At 42.0% G+C, this 22090-nt stretch overlaps 1 protein-coding gene across 3 annotated transcripts in view; it reads left to right on the plus strand.

Annotated features, from left to right (window-relative positions):
* The window catches only part of gab1 (GRB2-associated binding protein 1), a 42875-nt gene that overhangs the window by 16452 nt on the left and 4333 nt on the right, over positions 1-22090 (plus strand). For 2 of the 3 annotated variants that reach the window (XM_083909431.1, XM_083909433.1), the window contains 9 exons: positions 10577-10705; positions 10869-11034; positions 14409-14637; positions 14778-14870; positions 15248-15933; positions 17385-17479; positions 18133-18433; positions 20515-20607; positions 21971-22064. In XM_083909431.1, coding sequence (XP_083765557.1) covers positions 10577-10705; positions 10869-11034; positions 14409-14637; positions 14778-14870; positions 15248-15933; positions 17385-17479; positions 18133-18433; positions 20515-20607; positions 21971-22064 — 1886 coding nt within the window. The remainder of the gene's footprint in view (positions 1-10576; positions 10706-10868; positions 11035-14408; positions 14638-14777; positions 14871-15247; positions 15934-17384; positions 17480-18132; positions 18434-20514; positions 20608-21970; positions 22065-22090) is intronic. The other variant, XM_083909432.1, reaches the window with a different exon arrangement.

The raw sequence follows: 22090 nt of genomic DNA on the forward strand, positions 1-22090 counted from the left end.
TCTGCTGGAATGTTTAGCTTGTGATATAAAATAGTTTGAAGACGTGTGACATTGTCTTGTTGTTGTGAAAGCCCATAAATTCAGAACACCTGTTTTTACCCTTCAGGCGTGCTTGCATTAGACTGTTGGTCTTTGGGTGCGCTGTTTGCAAAGATAGCAGTGTTACCACCAGAGTCTGTGTTTTTTGGACAGTTATTGCAGACCGTTAGGGTTGGGGTCAGATGGCGCCTGGCTGGGTGAGAATTTCACAGCTGCACATGAAAGCAGAATGACGGTGAGATTGTAAATTACAGGAGGGAGCGAGGGCTTGTGCCGATTATGAAACGAAGGTTGTTTTGGTGGTAGAATAGTAGCTCTTGATGGATCGATACACGATTGACGAGCTTAAATATAGAATGCTCTCCAACTGATGTATAGTGCATTCACGAGAGAGGCTACCTATGTAGACACGGCTGCTGACGTTTAGTGTTTTTGATCATCGAAGTTCACTCGCTGTCCTCAAAGCATTGCGTAATATAAGCCCGGTGTTCACAAAATGGCATAAACAACTACGCACACTTACTGTCTTTACATAACACAACACATGTCACTTCACCAGTTTATTTCTGGCAAGGTAGGAATGCACAAATGTTACCTCCATGGTGTCCCCAGCTGCATAAAACAACTGTTCGGCTTATCGGGTACGGAGCCAACTTATTTGGCCTTGTTGCCTGCACACAGGCTGGTGTCTGCTCGCTTTGCTGTGTGAGGGCCTCATTAACTTATAGTTTTGTTTTTAAAAATCATGGTGATGTAATGCAAAAAAAAGCCAATTATCATGGGTGAAAAAGACTGATTTTTATATGATTTTGTCCAAAAGTCCAAAAGACTTCAATGGGAATTGGCCTCACAAAATACCTTTTTGTGATTGTGTCATACAGTAATACTAACTGGAATATGGCTAACTGAGAGTTTGTACAAAATGCAAGGTCAATGGTCTCAGATTTGCACTCTGTTAAAAATTGATGTCTGGTTTCTGAGAATTCCTGCAGTTGAGATTTCTTGTGGAACGAATTGAGACTCGAGATATTCTCACTGTTGTGTCTCTGACCTGTGTGGGAAGATGGAGCGCACTCACGCAAAGCAAGGATGGGATGTTTCATGGTAACAAAGATATGTTCTTGTTTTTCGCTTGGAGAGGAGAGAAATTAAGAGGGTTGACTCTCGCATGGGAGCGGTGCTGCATTTCACATGGGAGCAGAGTTGTGCCGTGGATGTGAGTGATATCTGATAAAGTTTAGAGACGGTTGGGAGTTAGTACATGTAGTCCTGAACTGTACTGCCCAGTACATTTTTTAACACACACAAGCTAATGTTGCTGTTACTGCACTCCAGTGTGTTTGCCTGGGTGGTCTGATCCGAAGTCCCGTCCTCTCTGATTCACATTAGGTGCTTGGGAAAATTTACATTTTCGACTTAATGGTTTATTTGGACAGTAAATCTTTTTTTGAGTTGTTGTCATTAAGTTTTATAGGGAGCGCAATCTTTTGTGTGATTATAGAAACATGTCTAATGGCCACTAATGTCTATAGTTTGTTTTATTGTGTTGCAATAAAGGAGGATGGCGTGTCTTTGAATGACAGCCACAAATGTCTGAGGCCCCAAATCAAGTTCTAGAATGATGTTGCAAAGGCTGTTTGTTAACTGCAAATGTGCGGTTCTGTGATGTGTTATTTTCTGGATATGAAATAACCCATATTGGTATATTGGATTGTGGTAATTTCACGCCATACTGTGTGACATAAATTTGAAATGGTCTCCACAGTAATTCGCACTGACTTTTCATTTTTATACTTCTGTGACTACTTCCTTAGATGCCCGGCAGCATCACATGCTTTTGTGCAAATGATTGGGTACTTCATTACAGCACAACAACAAAAAAAGCACACCACTGCCTCAGTTTTGCAGTTAAGTGAGTCATAAGTATGGATACTTGGATGAAATGTTGTTTCTAAGCTCCTCTTCGACCCCTAGTCAATGACAGTGTCTTTGCAGCGAGTTTGGGGTCCGTGTTCTGCCAAGGGAGAGCTTTTTGTTAAGCATAGAGGAAGCTTCCCATGCTGTGGCATCTCTGAACTCTTTTTATTGAGAGTGCAGATGGGAAACAGAATCATAAAGTCTCCACAGGAAGCACAGGAAGACTCACATCCAGGGAAGAGGATGGAGTCCTCAGATGCAACCCCCCGAATAAGAGATGTTATGGAGAGAGATCTGTCTATGGTTATTAGCCCCACACAGACTTTTGATTTAGAATGTAAATGAAAACTTGAATATTTAATTGCTGTAATCTGGGTACAAGAGTACATGGCAAGGCAGCATGAGATGGTGAGATGAGTTTTACTGGCCCCATGTAATGACATCTAGACTTGCTTGGAGTGATGTTTTTGCTGTGGTTTGTTGGTTTGGACATGAACCAGTAAGCCTTTTTTTCTGTGTATCATTTTGTGCAATGTGGTTAAATGTTACTTTCCTTCTGACTGAGTCGCATAATCAGTGTGTATTTGCAATAAAATAGAATATTAGCTGATTATTGTAGTGATTGCAAGATGATGAAACACAATCTAACAAATATTGACAACCTTTGTAGTTAAATGAAATAATTCCACTGTTGTGAGTTGAATGTGTTGGGGGTATATTTCTGTTCAAACTTAACAAACACACCCTTTCGTCTCTTCTTGTCCCACCCCCTCTGATTTAGCAGTGGCAGTTAAGAGGGTCTGGGACAACCTGATTACATAGAACAGGAAGTCAGAAGAGGGAGAGATCTCCAACTGCAGACCCTCACACACACACACACTGCAACATGATAACGTTAGACCTAAGGCGCAAATAAGTATAATAACAACAACACCATGCTGGCTTACTCACTATCAGTAACAGAAATGGTGAAAGGGATAATGAAAACGTCTCTGGCTGTACGGCTCATAAGGTAGGCTCTCTGTTTTTCATTGTAGCTCAGTATATTTACCGTGAAGTGTCTGAATAGTCTCTTTATTTCAATGTGTGGCTCTTTGGTGCAGTCTCTGTCTTAGCGATGACAGCTTTGTTAATGCAGTGCAAACCAAGTAGAAATACGTCACATACAAAGCTTATTTAGTATTTTATAAATGTTTTTCCTCAAACATCTAGCACTGCATTTATGTTGTGGGATCATAGTCATGGTCATTAGTTCACCAAAGCTTGTTTGAAGCCTATTATGACCAGGTGAAACTGTCATTTTGGCGGAAATACAGTTCATAACATTAACATAGTAGAGATTTGTTTTTTTCTATGGAGTCGCAATGGATGCTGCGTATGTGTATGGCCACATAATAGACCAGTTACAAGTAAGACACGGACCAGGGACCTTATGATATTCTAACCCCTGTTTGAGTTTAAGTTTCTGACTCAATCCATTGCTACATTATAGCTGTTGTTTACATCAGGTCAAGCATGCAGTGAGTTTATCAAACAAGTATGCAGTAAAATATAGTTGTGATCTCAGCAGTCAAGTCGACCTTGTTGTCAGGGACTGGTGGTAGAACTGGCCAACTACTGACCCCTGACCCCTGTCATGCACATTTCATGGAAGTCCCCTCCTGTCCTTCCAGCAGACAGAGGGGTGATGACGTTTGCCCAACAGCCTCATTTAGCCAAAGGACATGCACTCTTACTTGTACGTTAATCACCCTCTCTGGTGCTCAAGGATGTAAAAATAGCAAGAATCCCAGTCATGTCTCGCTAACAAAGACTGATTTATACAAATTGTGGCACTCAGCATAGGGGAGTTTTTGTCTCTCCTTTCCTTCTCTTTCTGCAGACCTCGTCACCAAAGGCCCAGAGCGCCAAAACCTCTGACGCGCTTGACACTCCTCTCTCTCAGAAAACAGCCTTTGTTCAGCACAGTTTTAGTGTCCTGACAGTAAGGCTTGCACTGTGGTCTACAAAGATTGCATATTTGCCAAATGCATTCGTGTCAGACTGCACCGTCATGGAAATGTTGTGTTGTATTGTGTTGCATATCTGCGTCACCAGATGCCGTCAAATATTTGCCAAAATAGCTCAAAATGTCACATGCGAAAATGAGAATTACTGACACTTGAAAACTAGTCTTTGTTCAGGTACACACAATTCTTATAAGATAACTTAGAAGCTAATAAAAAAAAATACATTTTAATATTTGATAATGTTGCACTAAGTAATGTATTTCATCTGTGGCTTCCAGCTGCCAAACGCAAATAAATGGTGACACTCTGAAATCTATTGTATGTTTAATTTCCTGCGGAGGACAGATATGCTCTGAGGGTATAAAACTAATACATAAGGAAGGTTTTCTTAATATGTCGTATCCACTGGCTGTAAACGATGGTCTGTTTTCTGTGTGGCCACGGAAAGGATTTCTGGCAGATGGAATGATAGCACATACTAATTTGTTCTGTTATCACCAGAGATCTTGACCTTCTCTCCCCTGTCTTCACCCTGTGCTCATCCTGTGCCACGTCTCTCCATCACCGATTCCCCATCACTGTGTTTTTCTGAGCAACAAACAGAGAAGCTTGTCCTAGTCCGGATGAGTCAGTGCAGCTGGGGGCCAGGTCATTTACCCACAGCCCACTCAGATGGGACAGATGGCCCAGCCACTCGCACGCGGCTAAGTGTAAACTCCGCATCCAGTTTGTGAGCTAAGCTAATGTTAACGACGATCTGAACCAAAGAGAGCTCAGTAAATAGTATAAAACGGATATTAAACATGTTTTGATTTGGTCAAACCATGCAGAATTATTTAACTTGATTTGGAGAGGATGAGACCCTGTAAAACACACTGAATGATGAACACTTATCGCCTAATAGACACTAGAAACCTAAAAAAACAAGCTCCTTTAACATCCGACTCAGCTATACTTACATCCCACAATTTAACACCTCGTGTTAGCTGAATAATGTTGAAGATTTGACAGATTTGTTCTTTGGAGAAACGATTTTTACCATGCATAATAATGCTCCTGGTTAAAAAAAACAAAAAACAACCTTCTGACAAACATGCTTGCACAGCAGGACCGGCTACCAGAGATCATAACATACACAGAAGGAGTTTGACTTCATTTTCTGTCCATGACGCCATTGACCTACTAAATATTTGCATAGATAATAGTTATTTGTGGCTGTATTCACATAAAAATCCATGCAACCTTCAGCACAAAGTGGCAGAACTGCTTGAAACACAAATAAACTGTTTGCATGTTGTTTACACTGATCCATGTCCTGAAGAGACGGTGTAATATCCCAACTGCTGGTGCTGCAGAAATGCAGGAACCCTGCCTGTCTCAGTATCGTTTTCCATTGGAGGTACAGTGGATGAGTTTAAGTATGCAGTTTAACAGGCTTCGATGACAGTATATTCGCATTAGCAATTAGAGCACTTAAAGGCTTTTTAAGTTGCATTAAGCTGTCCAAACCATGAAACGTAATTAGTCTTTTAAGTGCAGTTAAACTGAGCCTGAGTGGTGGTTTTGGCAGGATGCTACACTTCCAACTAGTTTAAAATTTTTAAACTAACAAATTACATTGATTGGTGTAGAAGATTTGGCAATTGTTTTTTTAATTGTGTAGACCATTGTATGTTTCCTCAAAAAACACAATAGCCCCCTTCACACCTGGCATTGAAATGTGTTTTCTGTGATCGGATTGCAATCGGATAGTGTCTGACCACTACAGGTGTAAATACACCCGAGGACAGCTTGTTATTTGATCTGCCCAACCACTTCAGGAGGTGGTTGGAGACGCACGGTGACCACATCGAACTGAAGTGTAAATGCAACGAGTCTCTTATGCATCTCTGCACCACCCACAATAACTATGCGAGCAGAAATACATTGGTGGCTCCAAGCACAGCTTTCGTTGATGGTTTTTTTGCCTGTCGAAGTCGACTTCTCATGCTAATGTTGTTGTTGACAGGGCAGAACACAGGATGTGACGCCGTAGTCTGTTGCTGGAAATCTTTGCAGAAGTGGAGGGGGAGGTGATGTAATGGGGATGACTGCGATTGTTGTGTCCGATACCAATATCACCACCTTGCACCTTTTAAATTACAAAGCAAAACACATTTTGACCACATGATATGACCAAAATCTATCCACACAGCAAAAGTCTTATTCTTCAGGTTCGGTGACATATGGAGGCCATGTCCACATAACGACACACACACATTACTCCTACCCACTGTTTTATTATTGCTTAATTATTTTCTTTGACTCACATTATGTCAAGTAGGCAAAAGCTGTTTTGACTCAGCAAAAGTATCATCCGAATGTTGTAAAGTATTGCTGTATGTATGCGTTCCCTTTCTTGCTGAGAGTTGGATAAGACCCCTTGCCTTTGTCATGCTGCAATGTTGCTGGATCAGGAGGCCTCTGACGGTAGTGTGACTCCACTCAGTTGGCATCTCCTCCCAAAACTCCAACCCCCCCCTCCCCTTCCGTCATCATCATCTTAGTCAGACACTCAATGCCATCTCTGTTTGGCTCCCATAGTCTGTATGACCGTGGTGGGCAAAAAGCATGTTTCTCACCCTATGAGAAGAGACACTAGGATGCTTGGAAATAGGGGGAGTGTGATCTAAAAAAAAAAGGGGGCTGATAGGAACAGCTGCCAAGCCATGATGCCCTCCCCATCCTGCTCTAGTATCGTCCCATGCTGTCCCATTCCTAACTCTGCTGCAGTGAACACCAGACGGAAGTGCAAGCTGAAGTGGGCTGTGATTGTTGAGCTATCTGAGTGGTTCACAATCAATTGGAGTATTAAGGAAGACCGGAATGGATGGATGTTTATATGGATATGTATTACTGTAAACTGGTTTGGAGAAATTAGCCCTTAGCGTGATCCTGGCTACTATGGAATATGCAGTAGTAAAAGTGGGACTAAAGGCCCCATCATCTTCTTCATGAGCCTTGGCAGAAGGTATGTAATGGTAGACAACTACGGTGTTTTTTGCGTCAATGATTTCGATATAGGATGATGTGGTTTGTCCTTGGGACAATATGCACTGAAATGAAAATGTGATTATACTGTATTTTATTCTGCTGAAGAAAGCTTTTACTTGTATTTAAATGAGTTTGCATTTGGTTTGACACTGGTATGTCAATGTGCTTTTTTCCCCCCACTGATTCTTCTCCATCATGTCTGACAGGTCTTTTAATAAGAGTGTGAATGCATCACATATTTTTTCATAACAAATCATTGTTTTCTATCCAAATTATAACAAAAACACTTCAGTAATGCTCGGAAATACAAAAAATATGTGACTTGGGGACAAAATCTGATTACTGACTCACTAGTTTGACAGGGTTAATGCAGTACGTGTCCCTTAACCTAATTTTTTTCCTCTTAGTTCCGTTCTTATGTGTATATAAATGGAATTGTGATTATCAGATACATAGGTTTGTTGGGGCCAAGCTTTTAAAGCATATTGTGTTGTATTGTTTCTCATTTGGACAGTGTTTTCGTGAGTCTTGTGTAAGTGCTTTTTGGTTGAATGTGCATGAGAAAGCTGTGTAAAAGCCAACAGATGGTGGCGAGATGTTCCAGCGACTGTGCCACTTGTCGTCTGAGAACTAGTAGTGTAATCATGCTAATATAGCAACGTGTGCAGATTCCCTTTGAGGCTGTGGCAGTTAGAATCACAAAGCACTGCTTTAAACTAAGATTTCCCCCCTTTACACTGTATTATTATTTGCCACTCTCACATGGCCCCACCCATTTTTTTATTAGTCGATTAGTCAACAATTATGTCTTTTGTGCCTCAGTTTGTGGCTCCTGTGGATGCAGCTCTTGGTCCAGGCTCCAGTGCATGTTTTACCTCACTTCCTCCAGTCTGCAAACCTGTTAAGGTCACCTTGCTGTGTCTACCTTTACATAACAAGTTCCTATAGTAAATGAAAAAAATAATAAACCACGAGACAAATACTAGGGTTTCCCCCTGGACTTCTTAACCGACATACTATTTGATAAACCGTCAAACTACAGTGAGTCCACACTTCCTCCTATAATATAGGAACCTTTATATATTTATATTATTATATTATACTAATATAAATATAAAGTTTTCCCCTTATGGGTTTGGATATTATTTTGACAAGATGAAGTTTCTAATAGGTGTGTTTTTCTTTTCTGTTTATTTCAGTATTAATTTTTGTGTCCTCCATACTTAAGGAACTTGCATTGTGGGTAATTGGGCAGGGAATTCTGGGCATTGAAGTATGCAAAAGTTGTTGTGTGTGTGTTCCAAACACACCACTGTTAGTTGCAGAGCAGGAAAAGTGGATGGGTGTTTTCCACCTTTTGATGATATGAATGCCTTTCTGTGCTGCAGAAGCACATATTGATACCTCTGGACAAAGCCTAGCTAATATAAAAAAATACTGAAGAAGCTGAGACGGGATAGGCTGCTCCTCCTCCTATAATTCACTGGTTTACTATTTCACTTCTCTAATGTCAGCCAAGTATTCTGATCACGTTCTCCATTTGTACAGAACGCAGTCATGACAGCCGCTTCAAATAGTCATTAAAAAAAACAACAACCATTTTTTTTGATCTCATGGGATCAGTGTTGTCAAGTGCAAGTCATTTTTAATTGTGCAGACACTGCAAGCAACCACTTGTGTGTTTATGGCTTAGCGTACCCTTGAAAACTGTTTTGCTTTTTTTTAAATTAATTGTTTTTTAGCTAAATGGGTTTTGGATGTGAAAATTGTCACCGACATGTTTTCGTATGAATTTAAGGACATTTTACTCCATGACAATCAAGCAGGTCTCACTTACCTTACACCCAGTTGTCAACACTCTCACCCTGGGCGGGCCTGGCCTTACTGTAACCCAAGCTGTCAGTCCGTCTGTTCCCCACACAGGGTAACTTGACCCGGGATAGCTTTGTCATGTGCCAAAGAGCGACGACGGAGAAAGAGAGAGAGGGAGGGATCCTCTCCCACAAACATAGATAGTCGTCTTTACTCATTCACTTAAGCCTTTATGTTTCAATTTAGTATTTATGTGCTCTCATTTGGACTTTCAGTATGTGGGTGTGTTTGTGATTATGTAACACAGACCTTTTGAACCACAGTGTATTATACATGTGTATGTGCAATATTTCAGTGTGGGATTTGAATGGTGGTTTGGTTCTTTTTGTTTGCAATGCTGCATATTGTCGTGTTTTGTGTGTGGTTTCCTTGTGTCCTGTGCACTCGCAGCTTAAGATCCAGCAGCTTTTGCGTGGCTGCTTGTTTCTTCTTCCTGTTTTTGGAGGGAAAAAGTCTGCTGCTCTTCATGCTGTCTCAGTCCAGGGCTTGGCCCACTAACAAAGAACACCCTGTGGATTGAAAAACAGCGAAGGCTTTTAAAAAGCTATGCTCATAGCATTGTTAATATGGTCAAACTCTTTCCCCAAAAACAACAGCAAAGCTCTAGTTTGCATTCCTCACACTCTGTTGGTATGCTTCCTGATCTATCTGATCTCTGTAGTGGTTGTTTGGGTCTTGTTTCTCATTTTAAACAGTACTTGGGAATTACGTTCCTGTTTTTTTAAGTACTACACTACTGTTGAAACTTGCACAAAATGTCCTTAAATAGTCCCCCCGACTTGGTTAATCGTAAGGAGTGAACCATTTGTGGATGAATCCTTTATCTTACCACAAACTCTAGTGGCCACTCAGACAAGGATTGCTTTTATTTGGTGCAGGGCTTATTTTGAACACTAAACAAAGAAGTTCAGCCTAGTGCACATGACTTGGGACAATCGAGACTTTGTGGTTTCCTGGTGTCAGATTTTAAACAGCTTACTGTTGGTCATGTTCACCAAAAATAAAACTGCCAACGTCATGTTGTGTAAAAACATTTTACAAGCAGGGGCACGGTGTCAGAGTAGTGCTAAAAGTATTTGGCGTCTGACTTTGTATTTGCTTTGAAGGCCAAGAGAAGAGAAGCCTTTCCCTCTCATTGACCTTTACCATGTCAACAACCCAGTGTGTGACAACCATGCGTGAAATGTAAACAGTTGCTTGTGTGCTTTAAGTATGGCCTCAGTAGATATGAATTTATTAAACCATCCCAGATAAGGAGGGAAATAAATGTTGATTGATTGGTGCTGCCAGTTCATAGATACATTAATTCATTTTAATTTGTACTAAGTGAAAGTTATCATTTATATATGCTTATTACACTTCTATTTGTCTGCCATGCCTCATGAAATCCTCACAGACAACAAATTCCATTTGAAATAAAAGACCCCATTGTCTGTTTATCCTTACAGATTTGGTTATTCACCCCAATCAGGGTGCTTAACCAAAGTATGTGGCTTTTGTTCTGTTTCTCCCAGGCAATTCTGGTTGCAGGCCTTTTTTTTGCCTGTGAAGGGCAGTGCAGCTGGTGGGGAATGCACACAGACAGACAGACAAGCTATGCTAGGACACATTGGCTAAACTGAAAAAGATAAAGCCTGTGGTCAGTTGGAAATGGAGCAGTCATTTGCCGTACAACCTTTGGCCTCATTTCTGTGCTCACCCTGCAGGCATGGAAGAAGCGGTGGTTTGTTCTTCGCAGCGGCCGTCTGACGGGCGACCCAGACGTGTTGGAGTACTACAAGAATGACCATGCCAAGAAGCCCATCCGCGTGATCGATCTCAACTTGTGTGAGCAGGTAATGCTTCCTCTGTAGCTTGTTAAAAAGCCCAGTTACACATTTGACCAATTTACAATAAACGGAAAGAAAGTGACAGAAAAATGTGATGAGGTGCAGCTTATATATTCCCGACCTTACTCATCTGTATATTTTAAGGCGTCTTTTCTGTCTATTCCACCAGGTGGACGCTGGGCTGACATTCAACAAGAAGGACTTGGAGCACAGCTTCATATTTGACATCAAGACCATTGACCGTGTCTTCTATTTAGTGGCTGACACCGAAGAGGAGATGAATAAGTGGGTCCGCTACATCTGTGACATCTGTGGTTTCAACCCCACTGATGACGGTAAGGATTAGGGTTGATAGGGAATGTTTTTATAGATTTTTTAAGTGCGTTTCTCAGGTTCTGACACATACATAATGCTCACTTAACCACGTCTATGTCATCACAGGAAAACATATTATTCAAGATCTTGTAGACTTTATTCGGTGAGCCTTATGTAAAGTAGATAAAATATGTTTCCTTGCTGGTTCCAGGTGAATGTGGCGCTTTGTGGGTCGGCACTGCAAAGTGTTAGAACCTCATACAACCACACTACAATAAATTTAAATTTAAATATTGTGAAGTTTGCGGGAATTCAGCCCAAACTGACAGATTTGTCACTCCACATTACATGTACCTACTGTAATGTACATAAATACAAAAAAAGCCTAATGCCTATGTAACAGTTTTTAATCCTCAGCAGTGGTCAAATAAACAGCACGATGCAGTATTAGCTCAGAGGCTGACTTCTGTACATCCTGATGTGTGCCTCTTTTGACTGCTGTGCCTCTCAAATATCTGCGTGAAGCAGCTTAATGTAGCAGAAGGCCGCTATTCAGCACAGTCCTCAGCCAAAGAACTAATGATCTATGTGTTGATCCATGCGTTTTTGTTGAGTCTTAAGTTACTCTTGGATAATCAAAGCATTGTGTCCCTCATGGTCTCACTGCTTATATTTGGTTCTCTTTCTTTAACCGGGGGTCAGATTTGTCTTTTGTCCTTTGCATACTCTTTGTTTTTTTTGTACTAATTGCATCTCAGTTTTGGTCCTGATTCTTCTTCTCCATGTTAATGTGTGAGGATTTCAGTGTGTGTAGTAAGAAGTGGCTTCAACGTTGTACTTATTTTTTATTTATTTTTAAAACCTGGCAACTGACTCAGTAATTGTCCTGCTCCAAGGTTGTCTTCTCCAACAGAATAGAAACTATAGGTACTTTTCCATTACACAGTTCTAGCACGTCTCGTCTCAACTCAACACATTTTTTTGCTTTCCCCATTCCGGATAATAAAATGTGACGTCGACAGACTGCCCGGCCACTGATTGGTTAGAGAGTGTCGTCACTGTAAGAGTCATGACCGTGACACAAGAATCAAACCGATCGATGCCAAACTTTGGATCGAATTATAACCTGTTCAAGTAAAAAAACGAAACTTATGGGGCAGGAAATTACATTAGCCACAGAGGCTACTGGGAGCTAACAGCAATTAGCATTTGGAAAAGTGATCATTTGCAAGCTCTAGCAGACACATTGCCGTCACATATAACATGTATCCACTGTACTAATAAATCCTCTGAGGCTGGAAGTTTGTGTAGAACTCTGTCCTGCACCGTAGAGACAAGAATAGAACTTTTCACGGACTTCCGGTTTTCGGATACCGCTGCCCTTGCCAGCACAATTCCAGGAATTTAGCGCATTGTGACGCCCCAATGAGAGTGGAAGTCAACATTGCGTGTTTTATCCTCTTTATTTAGACTGAGGAGGACCACAAAAACACGAGTGAGTCATCTATTTTCACACGATGCCGACTGATGGGGACCTCCACAGTCCCAAATATAAGGATTTACATGATTAAGAAGTTGATTGTGCATAATATGGCACCTTTAACTGGTTGTAATGATTCAGTACAGCACTAGTTAGTGTCACATATGTCACGCACAGCCACGCTATGATGACCCGTCCCCGAGCAGGTACTATGAAATAATGGAACACAACGCGCCTGATACCAAACCGAGTGGAGTACAGCCGAGTAGTGCTATAATTGTATAATGAAAAAGCACCATATGTCTCCCTATGCCGCCCTGATAACAGCATCGATGAAACTTTTACAGCATTACTGAAAAATAGCTGTTAAAAGAGCCCTGATGTGAAAACAAACTGTGTTATTATTCAAAGAGAAAGAGTCATATCTGTGTAGACAGTCTTCGCCACACATTGTTCATAGAAAATAATGTCCTTGGCTCTCCCATTTGCTGCAGCTAACCCTTTCTCTGCATGTGAGACCCAACTCCCACTCTTCTCTTCTGTTGTGTGTGGCCACACTACAGTGCTTCATGGCTGGGCAGATATCAGAGGAGAAAACATTAGGTGGGCTGGGGAACGAAGGCTCTGAGAGAGTGTGTAGGAGATATAGATGGAGTATGAACAGAGGGGGTTTTCCCTTTTACACTATAAATCAGCATTCATCTGACAAAGTGGAAGAAAGGGAAGACGGCAGAGAATGGAGGAGCAAATGCAGCGTGTAGAGTGAAAGAGAGAGAAAATGATTTTTAAAAAAAAGAGTAATAGGGGACCTTGCATGTGATAAATCCATGGACATTTTAGAAGAGAGTGGGAGGAGAACTGTGAAAAAAAGGAGAAAGAAGTAAAAAGGATTGTGGACTGAAAGCATAGACATACCATCTTTGCTCTGTCAACCCGAGCAGAAGGATTTGAAAAGGACTCTGAATTTGGAAACTCGGCATGACAAAGCAGAGACCTTGAGGAAATGCTGTCTGAGAAAGAGTGTGTGGGATTCTGAAAGCAAACAAACTTCTCAGGGCTGTTTACCAATAAGATAAGTTTTGTAAGTGGCTTCATAGAAGTGTGGGATGTGAAAAGACTGATGAAAATACATGCTTATGTGTCAGTTTTTCTTTTTCTGGACCCGAAACCTGAAGTTACATCGTGCCAATGCAGGCTTCCCCTGTGCCATCAAAATAAGCTTAGAGACATTATTTGAAGGTTGCAATCCTACGTTGTAACCTTAAAATTAGATTCAACTTTGCATTAGCAGTCAGCAAATCTGCCCTCGTTAGGTTAGAGGTTGTTTGTTCTCTGTTGGAGCTACAATTAGGGTTTGACATTGTTTAACAAATGCAAAGTATATTGGGAACTCTTTCAAAGGTATATCTGCGACTCGTTGCACAGTTGATGTTTTCGTCCACCTTCCGTTCGGACGTCGTTGAGATGTGAAGTTGTAGTGTCGGTACAAAGAAGCAGTGTGTGTGTGTGTGTGTGACTACGGACCGTAACATCACAGTCTTGTTGCTAGGTTACAGCTTTGGTCCAAGTTTACTCTGCCAGAGTTGACATTCGTAAACACAGCTTTGTTTGTTTGTTTGTGCTTTCCCTCTGCCGAGTATCATCTGTCCCCAAAATCAAGCTGCACCGACTCAATGGCTTTAAGGGAGCATGCACCTGCCTGTTTGCACTAGAGGTTCAGTAGGAACCACAGGACCAAGACGTTGAAAGAGTAGAATATGTTATTTATAAGTGGTTGTACTCATCTGTTCAGTAGAGGTATCCTACTCTCTCTAACGTAAGTTGTGGAAAACCCTGTATTGTAGTTGAGGCACACATCGTATTCACCAAAATTAGAGACGCTAATCCCACACCCTTATTGTTTCTCTCCACCAGAGGCTGCAAAAGCTGCTCACCAGTCAGTCATCGGAAGCCTGGTGGTGGACACCCCTCCACACCCAGCACTGGGGAATATTGTCGGTCCAGCAGCAGGGATACTGTCCAGCGTGCCTCCTCCATACCAGCCAGTCAATGTGCGACACCTGGACTCTCAGTCCAGTACAGAAGAGCCTCAGGATTACCTGTGGCTGGTCAACTGTGAGAGTAAAAAGCCCGAACCAAACAGGTGAGTTTGTTTGTGGGTGTCAGCGCATTACAATATAGTTTAAGTCTGTGTTCTGAGCTTCTCTCTGTACATGTTCTCCCTATTTATTCCTTTTATGTGTTTTCTCTGCACTGCCACTCTGCTGTGTGTGGCGTGTGCAGCTCAGCACAGCTCCACTCTCCATTGGAGGGAGACCAGGAGTATTTTCTCCTGCAGGAGTGTGAGAGCAAGACTCTTCCTCCACAGGCTAGTCTGTGAGTGGCCAGCCAGCCGTCCAGCTGGAACTGCTTGCCTGTGTGGAGTGCTACACATTTATGTAAAAAACAAGAAGCCAAGACACACATACTTCACACTTTCTACTGCAGATTTACATATTTTTTTGTTTTTTAACCTCTAGCCACATTACAAATAAAAACTAACTGACTTGTTCTTGGCTCACAATAACCTTATATTGATTTTATCATTGCCTGCATGTTAAAAATGACCCATCTGTTGAGTAGCAGTAACTGATGGCTTGCAAAGAGTGCTGTGTGTGTCAGCAACACTGGTGTGGATTTCTTAACTTCTCCGAAGTCACGATGCTTCTTGCGGATATTTAACTCTCTGGTGTTTGTATGTATCCTCTTCTCAGAGCCCATGCTGAGTGTTCCAAGTCTACCTCTTCCGAGACGGACCTGAACGACAACCTCCCCTCTCACCGCACGCCCACGTCCTCCACCTCCTCGGCTAAACACTCCTCGCAAAACGGCTTCTTCCCTCAGCACCCGGCCCCTGCCTCTGCCTCTTCCATCTACGACTCTCCTCCGTCACGCGGTGCCTCGCTCTCAACGGACAGCGGCCTTTACCACCTCCCTCGCAGCTACTCCCAGGACACTGTGCTGTTTCCAAAGTCGGCCTCCTCTCCCCTCGCCCACCCAGACAGCGGGGATGCCTCTGAGCTTTATGTCTTCAACACGCCATCGCGGAAGCCGTCAATGGAGACGCAGTTGCGCAACCTTTCCATCAGTTACGATATTCCACCCACACCCGGAGCGAACTGTACCTACCAGGTGCCCCGCACGTTGTCGTCGTCGGCAAGTGTAGGAGGCTCAGAGGGTGGGGGAGATGTAGTCCCCCCTCCAAGACCGCCAAAGCCTTCACTAAGTTCGACCTCAGGACCCCCGCCACCCCCTGCTGAGCGCTCACCTACGGACACCTATTGTGTGCCTCGCTCAGCCTCAGAGACAGATGGGAACTACTGTGTGCCTACTGGTGCTGGGAATAAGGCCTTACGCAGCAACACTATAGGAACTGTGGATTGTTCACGCCTCCGCAAAGGTTTGTGTCTGTCGTTTCTTTTACTGTCGAGGGAGAAATTTCTGATGCTTCGGAACAGTGAAATAAGAAATGATGACCTTGAAATATAAAAGTCTAAATATAGTGCACAAGGACACCTTCATACACACAACTACTTTGGTATTGACCTTTTGTGTGTGCTGATATTTTGCATTTACAGGACACCTTATAAATGGCTTATAATAATAAGTTCATTGTGGGCTGCTTTGCAAAACAGTGGTTAGCACTTTGCCAGTTTGAATCCCACCTTGGGCCTTTTCTTTGTATTGTTTATAAGTTTTTAACATGAGTAAAGTGAGAACATGGAGTAGGGTAAAGTCCAAAGAAATGTGCATTGGCCAACGTAATCTGCATTACCTTTATCCCATGTGATGGGCTGGCAACCTGTCCGTGGTGTCTCTTGCAGCCAGCTGGAACTGGCTCCCACAACCCTCTTAGGATAAACAGTAGAGAGTGAATCATCATATAACCTCATATGCCACAGATATCTTTAGCGACTTATCAGAAGTACTTTTTTTTGATGTGTAAAACCAAAATGAGCATTGGTGCAGTCCTCTAGCCATACACGAAACACACTGAACATGCTGGTGTTATGGAGTCAGGACATGTGACACAACCCACCACCAAGGTCTTCCTTACACACAGATGTTATTCTGGTTAATTGATTACCTTTGGATCAGGCTTAGAAGTAGAAAAAAAATTGAAAATAACAATAATTATTATACAAAAAAAGGTTTACCACAATAGCGCAAACCAATAATTACTGTATTTTTCTACTTACTCTTCCCTCTTGTGGTGACAAATGTCATTACAGGAGTATCAATGACAAGATAATTGCACGTGTGGTGAAACCCATGTGTTTTTTTAATTTCACACTGATTTTGGGGTTTAAGCCATAAACCCCAATTCTCCACTCTGCATCTTTCATGACTGATTAACAAAGCAGGTGGTCCGCATTTGTAAAAGGGGAACCAAAATCCAAAGCATTTTCGCTGAGAAAAAAAGTTATTGATTTGCATGGAAGCATACAGTATTTTTACCCAAATGACATGTCTCATTGTAATTGTTCCCCGTCATGATCTTACCCCCACTTAGTCTTCCTCAGCTGACACTTTCCTCTGCAGAACATGCTCTTCCTAGAAGTCCTGTGGTTCTTGAGGCCGTAAGTGAAATACATTAGTGACTGCATCAGTGCATAAATAGGAGGCCAAAAGCAGTACTCATTTAACTGACAATAAATACATGTAATCTTTATAGTTGTATCAAATCACACACTTTTAAACGGAGTCTTTGCTGTGTATAGTATAACAAGAACAAGCAGAAAATGAAAATGTAATGTATGATGTGTTCCACACCTAAAATCATTGCTACTACTGTTTCTACTTTGTATTGCAGTAATGTATATCTGTACTAATATGATGGTTTTTTTGCAGATTTTGGATCCCAGGATTGCTACGACATTCCTCGATCATTCCCTTCCGAAAAAAGCTGCTCGTTTGACTTCAACGAAAGCTTCAACAGCTACTTTGTGAGTGATGAGCTCAATCGTTTTTGCATTTAGGAAGTGGCTGACCCCTGACAGAGAGACCTTTTTCACACTTTTGTGTTGTTTTCCATGCTCAGCAAATATGTATATTTGCAATGCCTTTCTGTTTCCTGCTCCATGCATCGAGTCATGTCGTGGAGCCTTTAATGGTGTTTTCTAAACGTCAACAAAAAGCATTAGTCAACTCATACTTTTACCAGGCTAACCTTACATTATTTAGAAGCACAGTCATATGTTCAGGGGTTATAGCTTCTTGTTAAAGGGAAGAGTCTTACGTAAAAGCCACATTAGCTTTTAGGCTGTGATAGAGTTATGAAATGACTTCAGTTCAGACAGTAGAAACATACCTGACGATGTGCACACTAGATTCGGCAGTTGTTTAAGACTAAAGAATACATAAACATAGATTTTAGCCAGGTACTTCACTGGAATCCGTTGACCTTGCATGTTTAAGTTTTGTTTTTGGTTAAATCACAACTGAACATTAGTTAGACATGGACATGCATGTCTAACTAATCCATGCATCTTTATCTCACCGACTCATTTAATTTGCCTGATTTAAAAATTTACACGAGCAGTGCCCTTTTTGTCTGTAAACATGTGTGCGCTGCATGCTTTGCTGCCCCCCCCTCCAGAAAAGCAAAGGAATGATGCCGGTGGGTAGCCAGTCCACAGAAGAGGTCGACCAGAACTATGTCCCGATGAGTGCCAACTCCCCATCACATCATCACTCGGGCAGTTTGTCGGAACCAATGCACGAACCCAACTATGTGCCCATGACTCCCAGCACCATGGAGTTCTCCTCTCTGGGAAAACAGGTCCCACCACCTGCCCACATGGGATTTCGCTCAAGTCCCAAGACCCCTCCTCGCAGGCCAATGATCAGTGACTGCCAGCCCCCACCTGTGGACAGAAATCTGAAACCTGATCGAAAAGGTGAGTAGAAAGTAGATGTGCATGCACTTATTACTGTGATGGTAGATTTGTCACGTTGGTGCTGTGGTGGGTTTAAGTCTGCTCAGTGTTTACGATTGCATTAACACTTAACTGCTTTTCTCACAGTGCTGGCTCATTGTCATACCGCCGTCATTTCTAAACATTCTCAAAGCAATGTCTTTTTCATCACACTTTAGTTGCCATCATTAATGTGGAAAAAAACCAAACATTTTGTCTCCGTTGTTTTGTCTGGTGTTTTTAAATGCCACCATCCTCCTCCTCCTCCTCGATGCCTGCAGCTTATTTCACCTCTCGATGAATGAGTTTAGTGCTTGTTACATCTTCTTACATCCGACACAGCGAGCCTTGTCAAAAGCACTTTTGTTTACGGGCTCAAGAGGCCCCTGTCAAACGTTTTTTGGAAGGGGCTGCTCCCTGTGCCATGGAGTGACTGAAGACTGGAGTGGTCACCTCCATCTCCTTTGTCCCCTTCATATGAATGGAGCCCTTTGATAAACGACCTAATAGGGAAGGGAATTACAATCTGGACAGATTGAACGGCTGAGTCATAGGCAATGAGTGAAAGAGGGTTAAAGAATGACAAGGAGACATTACACAGGCAAACCAGAAGTCTCTTTTTGGGGCTGTTTTAAAATAGGATATGTGGAGTTTTAAAATTCCCAGTGAGAAATCTTCCCATTCTTACTTTCTTCTGTATGCACATGCATTGCTTCTGGACTCCCATGATGTAAAGTTATAAAATGTGGGAGATCCTGGAGCCAGTCCCAGTTTACATTGGTTAAAAATGTGGGGTCACCAGCCGACATACAGAGACAAGCAAGCATTTGCTGTCACACTCGCATCTACGCTCAATTTGGAGTGTCCAATTAACCTCACCCCAATCTGCATGTTTGTGGGTTGTGTGAGGTAGAAGGAGAACCGGGAGAGAACCCTCACACACACACTGGGAAAACATTTAAACTCCACACAGAAAGCCCCCTTTCGTCAAACCAGGATCCAAATGAGGTCAAACTCCTTGCTGAGAGGCAACAATGCTTAGATAGCCACTGCACCACCTTGTGGCCCATAAAATACACTATTATCATTAGTCCTTAAAACATCTCCATGTACTACTATAGGTCATCCAGCATTAGGGAGTTGCTCACTATTAAACTAAAGAGCCATAGCAAGGGCTTCAGTCCTCTGCAACTTCCACACGATTTCTTTATTAAAAAGTTGCCATTATTTTCAAAACTGGAGGTCTGCATGTTGTAAAATGTCTACTAGACTGTTACTATGTAATGTAGAAAATCAGGTATAGCAGTGTTGCATATGTGTAATGATGTTGTTGTTATTAATAGTGTTATTCATTCCACTGGCCTTGGCACAGAATGTAGCTTCCTTGGGATCATAACGCCGTCTCATTAGAGCTACATTTTTTAATAGAAGATGCACTGATACAAGTATTTAGAATATAAGCAGCAATCTTTTTAGATTTATTTGAGTATTTGGTAAAACATTTGACAAACACCAAGTAAATAAAAGGAGCGATATGATTATTTAGAAGCTTTGTCCTGATGTGTTTGTTCTTAGACATAACTTTTAAAGCAGAGGGTAAGGGCAACCAACTTAACTCTATTAACACTGTTTGTGATAAATAATTTTTCTTGCTTTAAGATCGTCTCTCGTCAGCACTGCAGAAAAAAAAAACAAAAAAACGTTTTGATCGATGTGTTGATGCAAAAGAAGCCGAGTTACTCAGATTTTGTTTGTGCTCTTCTCGGTGTACTCTCGGTGCTTCCACACACCGCTCGTCGTGCATGCACAGCTGTGATGTCAGTCTTTGTGTGGGTAGCCATGGTGCATGGAGCGAGGTGCATGTTGGACAGTATGGTTCTGCTGTTGTCATGACGATCATCCTCTTCATATCTGTGCTGCACAAACGGTGTTTTGGGCGTGCGTGACGGTGTTCCGTTAAAGTCTCAGTGTTTGCTTTGCATGGCAGAGCAGTTTCTTACACTAGGACTTAACTGTTTTATTATTTTTTTTTATAATAAGCTAAGTCTTCTTTCACCAATCAGGTCAGAGTCCTAAAATAATAAGAGCAAAAGGTGTTGGTTTAGAGCGAACCGACTCTCAAACCGTAGGTGAATTCCCAAGGGGACGACGCAAGGGTAGGTACTCGACACTGATCCGCCATTGTCTATGTGAACACTTTCCATTCTTTGACCTGAACTCTACTTCACCTCGACTCTTTTGCATGCTGTAAGAAGTGAACTGTGGGATTTCTCTTGTTCCTCAGGCCTGTATTTGTCTATTATTAGGGGTTATGTGTGCACACCGGCAATTTACTCTCTGTGAAAAGCACAATTCACCCAGCGGTGTATTAAAGAAGCACTCAAGTAAAACAATATATATTTTTTAAGGTGTTTTCACATCTATGTTTAGTTTTCTCTGGTCTTAGTTTGATTTCCCTGCAGTGTCACCACAACCATGTCAATTTTTACTCCTCATATGTGATCAGATGTTTCTGGGGGTGAGTGCAGGAAAGTAAATACAGAAGAAAGATACTTTGTTCTTTGATGCAAGTCCAAATGAGCCCTCGGTTAATTCTCGACCACTGTCCAAACTGCTGTATTTTCTGTGCTCACGTACCTGGGTGCAAAGCAGTCAGCGAGTGTAGCTCAGGCTCGCAGAGAGCTCCGTTTTAATTGGGTCAGATCGACGTTGGATCATGTTCCTGCCACAAACAAACCGCTCCTGATTTAGTTTGAGACCAGTTCCTTTGGCTGCTTTGGTTTACACTTGACTGCAATTACTGTGTCCAAACAAATTGCACCAAGGGGAAAACAAGCAGCATTTCACTTAAACCAGACCAGAAAACTGAAGATGTGAGAACACCGTTCATATTCTAAATACAGGAGAGGGTAGAAATGTGTGCACTTCATGCTGGGAGGGTGGCATTTTTATTTTATTTTTTTTAGAATTAAGGAGCTTATAAAGAGTTGCAGCATACCTTTAACACATTGTTGTGACCAAATGTTCAAGAATACTAATGTTTCTCTTTTCGGACATTCCTAATGTTTGTTTGTTTGTTTGTTATTGCAGTTAATTCTGCCTGCATGAAATGTTACAGCCACAATAGGATTACACACACACACACACACGCACACGCACACGCACACGCACACACACACACACACACACACACACACACACACACACACACACACACACACACACACACACACACACACACACACACACACACACACACACACACACACACAGATTGGTCTAGGAAAAGGAAATTAAGGGGTGACTTTAAAAGAGATCCACACATACAGGGTGCACACGCAGCGGCAAAGTCCTGCTCAAAAATAAGTTGTTTGTGTAAAAGACTTTGCAGGGATACAAAAACAGGAATATTTGATTTGTTTAAAATAAACACTTAACTTGTACATACACTAGGTTAGGGTTAGCTGAATGTCCTAATAAGTAAGAGCGACTGACGGGTATGTGTGTACCTTGCTTCAGGAAAACCCGCTCCACTGGAGATCAAACCACTGCCTGAATGGGAGGAGCCATGTACGCCTGTCCGTTCACCTGTCACACGCTCATTCGCTCGGGAGTAAGTATTCAACATGTTGTGCAGAC

Source organism: Microchirus variegatus (genome assembly GCF_963457635.1).
Source record: "Microchirus variegatus genome assembly, chromosome: 23".
NCBI classification, from domain to species: Eukaryota; Metazoa; Chordata; class Actinopteri; order Pleuronectiformes; family Soleidae; genus Microchirus; species Microchirus variegatus.